The 11,722-nt window shown below is 51.2% G+C and overlaps 1 protein-coding gene across 1 annotated transcript; it reads right to left on the bottom strand.

Annotated features, from left to right (window-relative positions):
- Positions 1–1,830: 1,830 nt before the first annotated feature.
- On the bottom strand, positions 1,831–11,014 carry smo (smoothened, frizzled class receptor). Its single transcript, XM_029247555.1, has 12 exons — positions 9,610–11,014; positions 7,785–7,984; positions 7,176–7,385; positions 6,781–6,953; positions 6,386–6,605; positions 6,179–6,302; positions 5,973–6,065; positions 5,742–5,850; positions 5,146–5,331; positions 4,893–5,041; positions 4,104–4,238; positions 1,831–3,924 (listed from the first exon to the last, which is right to left on the bottom strand). The coding sequence occupies exons 1-12, from the start codon at positions 9,869–9,871 to the stop codon at positions 3,335–3,337; spliced, it is 2,451 nt and encodes an 816-aa protein (XP_029103388.1). The 5' UTR covers positions 9,872–11,014; the 3' UTR covers positions 1,831–3,334.
- Positions 11,015–11,722: the final 708 nt, after the last annotated feature.

The following is an 11,722-nucleotide window of genomic DNA, read 5'->3' as shown; positions in this document are numbered from 1 at the left end:
TTACAATGGGTCACTCATCCATGCATCAGTGAAACACACTTGCCCTGTGTCACTCACACACTATGGGGGAACCTGAACAGCATGTCTTTGGACTGTGGGAGGAAACCAGAGCACCCAGAGGAAACCCACACAGAGATGGGGAGAACATGCAAACTCCACACAGACTGAGTGGGGATCAAACCCACATCCTCTCGCACCACCCAGGTGCTGTGAGACAGCAGCACTACTCACTGTGCCACCATGCCACCCACAAATACCACAAGGGAATCATTTACAGTGCCAGGGTGAAGGACTCAAATAAGTGTGTGTATGAGGGAAAGAGCTCTGTAGGTGAGTGTGTTTCACATGACTCCTTGTACATTATATTTATTAATTTACCTGACACTTTCATCCAAAGGAATTTACAGTGTTAAGGGTACAATTATTTACCCATTTATAGAGCTGGGTAATTTTACCAGAGCAATTTACCTTGCTCAAGGGTACTACAGCAGGAGGTAGGGATCAAACCCATGACTTTTGGATCTAGAGGCAGCAGCTCTAACCACTACACTACCAGCTGTCCTACATCCATAACTCCCTGTACATCCATAATTGTGTGTTAATCATCCCAGAAACGATATACAATGACACCCCGTTTAGGACCTGGCTGGTGGTCATCAGCTTCCCCCATATCTTGGACTCATGTAGGACTTTATTGACTACCTTGAATAGCAGAGATGGGGGGTGAGGGGGGGGGTGCCCTGCCAGTGCTGACCCCTGACCTGATGCTGAGCAGTTGGACTGACAGCCTGACGGCACACAAGAGAAGTGGCACCTGTTTTAAAACCAAAGGACATCCACGGTTTTCATACATCTTTTCCTTTCTTTGTAAAGGTTTTTAAAGCAAGCAGAATGTTTTAGGTGTCCTGCGCTGACCTACTCGACTTGTTCTACTGGCGTAACCATGGCAACCAGGACTGTGCAAGTGTGTTTGTGTTGCTCAGTGCAGTGGAGCAGTCTATTCATTGCTACTTTTCATGTGGAAATTATTTTCATGGTGCAGGACTGGGGCGGCCAGCGGACTTTCGCAAAGAGGTACTGTCGTTTCCTCCAGTTTTACCGCACGTCCACCATCGGCGACGAGAGGACGAGTCTACATTTTGACGGGATGAATAGGGTAAGAGCTGGCACAGTATCGGGGTTTGTGGAGACAACATATTTTTATTTCCAGTCTTTGTAACGTTAGTTTTAACTGTAATGTGGCTCAAAGTTAGTAAATAAACTGCAGCAAATGTTACCATCACAAATAGACAAGAAAGGCAGATGATGTTCTAAACCCAAACTGTCAAAGCAACTTCGCCACCTTCTGGTACAACCAAAAGCCTTTCTTTGTCTTCCCTTTTCTCCCAAGAAAACTGTAAACCAACGGTTGCTATGGCTACTGGGTTTCTGAAGTTCTTTGTGTCTGGTGAGCGCTTCTCTTCTCAGTCCCTGGGCACAGCTTACACTGCATCAGTTCTCATTAATTAAAATCAATTAAGTGCTTTTTACTGTAAAATAATGTGGATTGGACTGAGTATTTCATTTCTTTGTTGTTTCATTATTAATGGCGGCTTGTTCAGCGCAGGGTCATGGTGGGCCGGTGCCTATCCTGGAAGCACAGGGCATGAGGCAGGGCACACCCTGGACAGGATACCAGCCCATTGCAGTTGTCTCTCTCACACACACACACACACACACACACACACACACACACACACACACACACATCTCTGGACTCGGACTGAATTTCTTTTTCCTTTTTTTAAAAAGCAAAACTTGCACAGGTTATATTCAATATCTTTATTTACACATACAAAAATACAACTGCTAGAATTATTATGTTGAATACTGTGTACATTTTCTCCCCTCTCAAAACAAAGACATCGAGAGGATTCCGGGCAACACGTGGAGGGCTAAGTACTTGGATGAATTCTGCATTGTCCAGAAATCTTCAGTTACAGCAAGACACGAATCTCATATTTTTTAAACATATAAAGGGAGCCGCGTTTCACAGAATTACAAATATGACATACGAAAAATTCCTTTAGTCAGAGCTGCCATATTTTCCTGCAGTTTCTTGTAAAAATACCTTATTATACCCAAGGGTCTCATCAGGCCTGAGCCCTCACACAATATACAGCGTCGGCCAAAAGTCTCCGGCCTGGTGAACTTGGACGATGATTTAGAAGGTAAAATTAAAAACCTTTAATTTGATTTCATTAACATGAGACATTTGGGGCAGTACTGCTATACAACTGTGAGTCTTCTGCACAAAGCAGAACGGTTAATGGCACTTAGGACATAAAGCCCATTAGCAGCTCTTATCTGGTCAGCACAGTCAGTGCTCAGCCATTCTGCTATACGGGGACATAAATTACTTTTAATGCTAATTAATATTCCACACCAGTCCAGCCTGGATGCAGACTACTTTATAGATACTTGTCGGGTCAATACCGCAAGATCTCCCTTTTATGAACTACAAAATACAAAACGTGACGACCGGAAAAAAAAAACTGTCTGACGGGCTAAATGGCATCGCCGTTCACGCCGCTCACCACCGCTCCACTCCGACGCGCGGCGAATGCCCCGCTAACCTGCTCGGAGACGCTCGGTCGCATTTTGCTGAGATATTCTACAGGTATATACAACGGCTAAAAGAGAAACGCTAAAATCTACTGTAAAAAAAATAAAATCGCTATTTACTTACAACTGGGTGGAAATCTTGAGCCGTTACACGCGCACTGATTTTTAAAGAGACCTAAAGCTGCTGTGTTGCTTCCGAGTTGTCCAACCCTTCATTTATTTCCGAATAGCTCAAAAGAAGATAACGCCTGCCCCTTTACCACTTCCGCTCTTAAACGTGCCGCTTGCACCACGCCGGCGCGTAAAGAGCGAAGCGCGAAAGGTAAATTTGCCATCGTGTGCCGATGCTGAAAGTCGAGGAGAGCGGGCATTAGCCGAAATTGGTCCGATCGCCACGTCGCGTGTGGCGCCGTTCATCCGTACGCAGGCGCGGCTGCGAAGTCCAAGCTGCGTTCGGGAAATGCCGAGCGTACGCGTCCCGGCGCGCGGTGCGGTACCGCGGCGGATGTCGCGGAAGCGGGCGGCGCTGCGGACGGCGCCGTGTTCGCTGCGAGAATACCGGAGGCTGCCCGCAACGGTGGCCTGCAGCACTTGAGCCTCTCCACCGAATTTACCCTGGCACCGCTATGCTTTCCTCTCCTAAAAGCCGCTACAAAGCAAGGGGTGTAAGTCTTAAAAGCAACCAGTGCTTCTTGCTCACAGGGGACGCAAATAACGGTCGTTTTCGGAGTCAGAAGTCGGAATCGGCGTCCATTAGCTCTGCGTCCATGAGGTTGGTTCGAGAGTGGATGGGGACAAGCTCGGCTCTTCTGCCCTGAGTCCTGGGCAGGTAGGTGCCGCTCGCAGGCTCCCCAGCCGAGGGTTCCACATCCCCGGAGTAGTAGAACAGGCCTCTCTGCGGCTGGGGTAAGGGAAAGAAGCGGACGCCGCTCGACGGGCCTCTGTCCTCGCCGTCCAGAGCGTTCGCTGCTCCGTGGAGCGTACAGAGGGTCAGCCTTCCATATCTCTCCTGGTAGGGCAGGGGACAGGAGGGCCCGATCTCTGGGAAAGAGCCCGGGAGAACATCGTGCCGCTCCTGCTCCTGGGCGTTGGCCACCAGGCTCCTGGTCCCCGGCAGCTTGGGGAGACGGGGGACCGTGCTGGGACCGCACTCTGAGCGGAGGGTCCGGTCAAACATCACCTCTGCGGGCCCCTGAACACGTGAATCCTTCTTCTTCTTCCTCTTCTTCTTCTTTTTCTTCTTCTTCTTCAGCATTTCTGGGGAGATCTCCACCTCCACCATGTAAAAGTGGTTCTTGTTGCCGTCGTCGTCAGGAGGGACTGTAACCATAACAAAAAGGCTTTTAGCGAGGAGCCAAACAGCAGGCGGGAATCTTTGGCGCTCACCAAATACGATGGGACGCTGAACTCGGTGCGGAACTTGGACTCCGACACAAAGCGTCATTGCAGTCCCATCTACAGCGCAAGGCTCTGGTAAGGGCTCAGGTGGGGGAGCTCACCTGGTGTCCCGGTGGGGGTTACGGAAATGTCCTGCGGCAGGATGGCACCTCGTCTGGCCACCATCTTGGTCACGTGCTGGGCCCACGCAGAGGACATGTCCCCGGACGGGTCGTTCAGGTCAAAGTTAATGCCAGCTGGGTAGCGCAAGGAGAAACACCGACTAAGACGGACGTAAAGGACCTGTGATGGACGCACACCGAGGTGCGGGTCAACGCCAATCCCACACCGCCCCCCCCCCCCCCCCCGCCTGCATCAAGCTCAAATACCACCAAACGACCTGCACCACTGTTTGGCTGATCTAAAGCTTGGAAAGAACAGCGCACTAGAATTTGAACAGATTTATTATGGAACTATATTTTCAGGAGTGCATTTTTAATCACATTACATCAAATCAGTCTGTCCGGATTAAAGTGCGAACATGAAAAACACAGGGTTGTGTTTCCTGGCGGGGGGGGGAGGGGGGGTGCGGCGGCGCAGCGGGTTTGACCGGGTCCTGCTCTCCGGGGGTCTGGGGTTCGAGTCCTGCTTGGGGTGCCTTGTGACAGACTAGCATCCCGTCCTGGAAGTGTCTCCTCCAGCCTTGCCCCCTGTGTTGCCGGGTTAGGCTCCGGTTCGCCGCGACCCCACTTGGGACAAACGGTTTCAGACAATGTGTGTGTGTGTGTGTGTGTGTGTGTGTGTGTGTTTCCAGTGCGATCTCCGCTAAATCTCTTGCGCTCACTCTCTCGTCCCTCTCCGTCGCGTGGACGGAGGACGAGACGTCGGTTCGGGCCGGATGAAGCTCTCACCCACAGGGCCGTCGTGGGAGACGGTGTGCATGCTGAAGGACAGCTCTCTCTCCGGGTCTTTCTGCAGCTCCTTGCGTTTGGCGAAGGCCTTGGCGATCATCTTGCTTTTCTTTATCCGCTTCGGCTCGTCGTCGCTGCGTCCGATGATCCTTCGGCACGAAACGTCACGGCAGAAAGTTCGAGAGCGCTCCACCACCACGACACTGCTCTGTAATTCAATCAGGAAGGATGCTGCAGGCCGGAGTCTGCTCACCTGCACCAGGTTCGCTTCCAGATGAGCACGGTGGCCTTGGTCCACACCCAGGTGCTCATGACGATGCCCGTGCCAAACATGGCAAAGAGGTTGATCTTTTCTACCAGCAGGCTGGGCCTGTTCTTGATGGTGCACTCGGGGATCGGCTTGTTGGTCTGGTGAGCGATGGTCACATTGGCCTCACACCTGCGAGAGGGGCGAGCTCGGTCACTCCTCGAGCGTGCCCCTATTTCCACACCGTTACCTCCCTTAGGACTTTCTATTTTTCATCCAGATCACCACAAACCCAGACATATAAAACTGACACCATGTTCTAAATTGGTTACTAAAGCAAAAAAAAAGTTACAAAGACAAACAGACATCCCCCCCGAAAGAGCAAAACCGCGAAAAATGCTTTTTAAATAGCAAAAAACGGTGACTTAAATAGAGGATTTACCATATTCCTCCCAAACCAAACAGCACAAGGAAATGTGTGGCATTTGAAGCCTCATAAACAGGCAGTACTGTGGTTTGCAGGGCCTGTGGCTCCCCCTGTTGGCAACAGGAAGCAATGGACCTACGCGAACCCGACTTCCTTCGGCGTGCCGTAGACTTACAGAACGTATTCTCTGAAGCTCCTCTCCCACTCTTCTTGGTTGAAAAAGTCATAGAAGTGGCAGCCAAATGTGATGAACACAAAGCCGAAGGCGAGAAATCCAAAAATGCCTGATTTAAAAAAAAAAAATTCACCATGTTAGGAACAGAGAACATTCTAGATCTTCAAAAGACCAACAGTGAAATCAGCCCCAGGTTTGTTGTGCCACTGTGTCCTGAAGGCAAGGCCTTACCCAGCCTAAGCATGGTCTCGTTGATTTTGCTTGCTGCCTTTTCGCTCAGGAGCCCTGGATGTTTGCTCTTAATTGAGAACAACGTCATTACCCCTGTAACGATGAAAATTTTAAAAAATGATCACACGAGCGAGCCTGCCGACCACTACGTCACAGCGCAACTGTGCAACCGCTCCCATTTAAATTCTTCATCTGGCGCCACTCACCTCGTATGAGGAAATAGCCACCAATGATGAGAACGAGGCCTATGGGAGCCAGGACAAATCCGGCCCGGTAGTAGTAGTTTTTGTAGCCGACAAAGCAGATCCCACTGACCGAATCTCCATCAACCTACAGATCGCAGAGAAAGTCACTCATCGCCCTCAGCCGAACCCACCGAGAAACCAAAAAAAACATATACGCGTGCTTCTCACCTCCGCTATTGCCAGGATGGCCACGGTGAGAACGAAGGGGATGGACCAGGTGACCAGGTGGAAGTAGGAAATCTTCCCGGACAAGGGCTGGTGAGTCGTGCCAAGCGCCTTGAAGGAGGTGTGCCAGGCGTAGGTGAGCATGACAAACCAGATGACGCCGGACATCAGGGAGTAGTAGACGATGACGAAGATGATCACGCAGGATAGAGTCTCTGTGGACCTGTGAGGGGACAAAGCAACACACAGACAGATCCTCCCTTCGCAGCCAACGCCTTGAGTAGGATCAGCCAATAAGGTCAACCTACTGTTGACATCCCTGGAATTTTGGTGGCGATTCCTGCCACGTTACAACTCAGTCCTGGATGGTACGAGCTACCAGAAGGGCGCCGGCTTACGAGGGCTCTCCCAGTCGCATGGTATGGTCGCTCTTGCAGACGATCTCCGTCCGGGCCCCGTCCATGAACTGGGCGAGCCATCCGATGCTGCCCACGAAGAAGCAGGCGTTGACGTAGAAGAGGATCACGGCAGGGTAGCGGTTGGAGTTCTTCCAGTCTGCCACGAAGGTCGCCTACCGGAGGAAGAGGAGGAGCCCAAGGGGAGACGTAGGATCAGACTCATGGGGTCGCTCTCCAGGGCTTCCCCAGCCCGCTAGAAGTTGAGGTCACACAGAACTTACTGGAACTGCAAATAAGGTGGTGTAACTTCCTAAAGACATCTGAGAACAACACTGCTACCGGCAGCGAACACGCCGGAGAGGAGACGCGTGGCGCTGCGGCAAGCCGTTCCTCACCAGCGTGAAGAAGGTGCAGAGGAGCGTTATGGAGCCGAAGGCGGCGATGTAGACGTGCATGTCCGAGTGCTCCTCCTCGGTGAACAGCGGGTTGTTGCACTGGATGCCGCAGCCCTCCACGTTCTTGTACCAGCTCTTCTGGTTGTCTGTCTTCACCAGTGGGGCTTCACAGTTGCCCGATGTGTTGAACTTGATCTTCTGCACCTCGTTCTGTCAACCAACGGCAACGCTCACTAAGGCATTAAGAGACCCCTCCTACATTCTGGCCAAGAGCCACGTAAACTCCTTTTAGGGAGTCACCGCGCACACACACACACACACACACACACACACACACACACACACACTGCCTGTTTGTTCAGAGAAGACTGCAGAGCAGGGGAAACTCTCCAGGAAGATCAGGCACACGTCACACACCACAGAACCCTTTTTTTGAACCTTCTAGAAACCTTCCACACTTGAGCATGGAAGTCTATAAATGCAATCTTTTACAGGATCATGGTAAGTAGTCTAGAACTCAGCCTTTTCGAGAAGTTATATTAACTCCATATATTTTCAGACGAAAGGGGAAAAAGAGAGCGAGAGAGAGAGAGAGATAGGGGTCTGCACCTGGCAACCCACGGGGAACTTGTCGCACTTGAGAAAGTCGGGCCAACCACGCTCCTGGTCTACGATGGCGCAGGGACCGCGGGTGGCCTGGCACAGGCTCTGACTCGGCAGCTCCACCTTTCCGCCGTCGCACTTGGGCATGTAGACGGCACAGAGGAGGGGCTGCACCACAGCCCAGCACCGGGGGGCGTTACGCAGGCCTGCAGATGTGGAAAGGGGGAGGCCATTTAGCAGGACCTAAGTGGTATTTTTGATCTGCATTCACACTCCTCACGTTGCTCAGGTTCTCACCCTCCTGTTCTGTTTAAGCGACCCAAATCAAACACCATCACGAGTAAGGCAACAACGGCCCTTCTAGGACTTGAAACTGGCAAAATCCATCCACTATCAATAACTGCTTCCCCAGGGACATGGTGATCTGGAGCCTATCCCTGAAACACGGCACAAAACAGGATACACCCTGGATGGGACGGCACTCCATCGGGAGGTGGCGACACGCACATTCACAAACAGTATTAGAATCACCAGTTTGCCTGAAACACACCTCTTTGGAGTGTGGGAGGAAACCAGAGCATCTATAGGAACCCACACAAAAGATAAGGAAAACACACAAACTCTACGGATTAAACCAGGATCAAACCCACGTTCCAGGAGCTGCGAAGAACCGGCGCTACCTGCTGCTCCACTGTGCCACAAAACGAGAAAAATTATGATCGCAAATCCGTGTCCTTAATAATAACTATGCAACCTTTGTCTTTTCACTTGTTTATTAGCAGAGGTTCTTGTTCAACACCTTGGTGTTGAAGCGGAAATGGACGCCATCCCAGCATGCACTGGCAGTAAACACCAACAATGGAAAGCTCATCTCAATTGTGTGAAGATGCAGGAAATCCCATGAAGTCTCAGACGGAGACAGGCGTGTTTTTACTACAAACCCACGTCTAACAACACCTTTCCAATTCCAAGTGTACGGCGAATAAGAAAAACTCGTATCAAGTTAGGATTTTAATACTATTTCTTTGATTTATTGTTTCATAAAGGGCTCGATGAGGCCGAGACCATTACGTTCATTATAATTTAATTCGGCCTTAAGATCTGCGCCAGTTTTTTAAGAAAGAACAAACATTCAAACAGGAAACAGCAGACACTGTGCTGTTCGGGGCAGGAGGGTCTTGGTTTGAATCCCACCCATGCTGTACTGCACTTGAGATACTTATTCTGAATTGGTACAGCACTAGTACCCTGCTGTTTTAATGGAAAACCATTGTGAAGTTGAGTAACACTGTAATTTGCCTTGGACAAAGTTGTCAGCTAAACCAGGGTAAACAACAATAAAGGTTACCAACGATCATCCTTCAGTTTTCAGCCCCAGTGTCCAATATTTCGAATAACTGACGAGCACAAAATTTCCTGGACGTAACCGTAAGGAGCACAGCCAGGTGTCCGAACAGGTAAGGACCGCAGAGTTAAATAAACTTTTTGGGAGGAAGCATCTTCAAAGTGACTGGAAGTAAAGTGCAGTATGACTTCTTTTGACTGGCAACGTGATCCATCCCCAAAGGGAAGGAGCACATCGAGAGTCACAGGCAGGTGTGAAGAAGAGGCCAATGAAATTAATGTATGTATAATTAACACACTTAATTATTAGTGAAAGAGACTTTTTTCTCGACGCACAGCTGAGTGACACCAGCGCAAACAAACCTGGACCGACTCTGTCACTCGCACACACACACATACACACTCTGACTCGTCCCACAGCTGTGTGTGTGTGTGGCGCTCCGAACACACTCGCGCACGTGTCCCCGCCAAGTTCGCGCGACCTCACCGGACCACATGGTCAGCTTCTCGTGCACCTCCTCCTGCGATCGGGAGTCCATGGCCAGCTCCAGCGACGTGTGCGTGTACGGCAGAGGGGAGCCGAGGCACGTGCTGTACTTGAGCGCCTCGCACGTCGCGCGCCTCTCGCACGGGTCGCCGAGCAGCGAGTCGTTGACGTTGCCGCGCGCGGAGGCGGCGAGCGCCGCGAGGAGGGAGGCGGCCCACAGCCCTGCGACAAAGGAGCCGCTCCGCGAGGACATGATGATCATGATGTTGGAGGCTCCGCTCCGCCGGGCGTCCGCGATGCTCACAGCAGCTCACACTCGCGACGCAGCTCCTCGAACCGAGACTCTGTGCGCCGAGCAAACCGACAACTTTGTTGTGCGCGCGGCCCTTCCGTCGGCGCCGAACTCGAACTGCACATATTTTCGCGAGAAGCGAGTTTGACTCGCGGCTCCGGCGCGCGAGCCCCGAACGAACTTCCCGGGCCGGGGGGGCTCCGTTATCCTTCGGACCCTATTTTACTCTCTCTCTCCCCCCCCCCCCCCCCTCCTCCTCCTCTTCCTCCTCTTTGCGGTTACTTTATGAGCCCATTCTGTTCTTCTTTGGAGAAATGGAAGGGAGGAGAGAGAGCGCTCGCGATGTCCTCCTCGGACGGGTCTAAACAAGGAGGCTGATCCAGGCACTCCCCATCCCCCACTTTGGGGAGGGGAAAAAAAAAAAAAGAAAAGTTGAGATGAGAGCTGCGAGAGGCTGTAACTCGATCCGCGGATTTCCAGCTCGTTCTCCGGCCGAGTTCTGCCCAAAATGCCGGACCGGGCGGCTTCGCGTGCAGAAGAAGACACTTTGTAGCGGTGCGCAGAAAGCTCCGAGCTCCGGCTCTTTGTCCCCGAGGCGCGGAGAGCCGCCCGCCGCCTCTATCGCCCCTCTCCCCGGAATGCGGGGAGAGCAGAGTCACTCACTCACTCACTCACACTCCCTCCTCTCTCTCTCTCTCTCTCTCTCTCTCTCTCACACACAAAACTCTAGCGTTCCCATCCCCCTCTGAGGGCAGGAATGTGCCATGTTGGAGAAGCAAAAACAAAATCACAGCGTCCAAAAAACACTGCATATATAATAAACACAGTACGCCCGACTGCATGATCCTTTATATTATATATATGTGTGTCTGTGTCTGTATATAAAATAAATTAAACTTTTTGTTTGGCCCAACTTCTACGTCTCCATCCCAGACACATTTTTAAAGTGGGACCACAGCCAGTGCGAAGGCTCTCGTGTACCACACTGAACATGAAAACTGTTGTCCGCCCTCTTCGATCGATGTCAATTAATAATTCGCGCAGTTACACATCAAAAACACATTTTTTCGATTTTCACAGATGACTCGACGGCGAACGGTCTCCCAAACACAAAGAAAGAAATCAAACGCTTGTTGTTCGCTGGCGCGCTGTATTTTCAGCTTTTTTTCTTTTTTTTTTTTTTTTTTTTTCTCCCGAGGTACGCTCGCGCGTGCGATGAACGCGACTTTCGCGTGTCGCTCAACCCGCATCGCGTCACCAGTCTCGATCACCTGTGTGCCCTCTATGGGGACCCCGCCGCGCGCGCGCCTACTCGTGTCGCGCGCCGCCGGAACGCTCTTCCCGGACGAAAGATCCGCGTCGACCGTCGCTTCCCTGCATGATCTGTACCATAGTGAAATACTCTTTTTTTTACTTCGAGTTTTGCCTCCCTTTGAGAACTGTCTCTGCTAAATGAATAAATGTTTTAACTCCCCCGCATGTATACTTTGTTACTTTGTATTTCAAGCGCCGAAACTCCGAATGTTTATGAAGTTCATCTTTCGGACCCGCGCTTTTCAGCGCATATCATGTAGACAGAAGGCCGTTTTACAGCAGTCTGTTGCGAAGGGCAGCCAACCTGTTGCTCTGAGATGCTCTCATTGACATGTGAACATGCTGCCTGAAAACAAGCAGACAAAACACTGCTGTGGTGTGTTACTGTGCTCTTAAGTCTTCTGTACACTTTTTACAATTTTTAATTTTTTTTTTCCCCTTCAGGAGGGGCACAGGCAGTGCCAGCAGCTGGAACAGCAGCACCCCATACCTCCCACAGCCCCGGAT

This window comes from Scleropages formosus, chromosome 21 (genome assembly GCF_900964775.1).
Source record: "Scleropages formosus chromosome 21, fSclFor1.1, whole genome shotgun sequence".
In the NCBI taxonomy this organism is placed as follows: domain Eukaryota; kingdom Metazoa; phylum Chordata; class Actinopteri; order Osteoglossiformes; family Osteoglossidae; genus Scleropages; species Scleropages formosus.
Note: the sequence above shows the minus strand (reverse complement) of the source record. Positions and strands in the feature narration are given on the sequence as shown.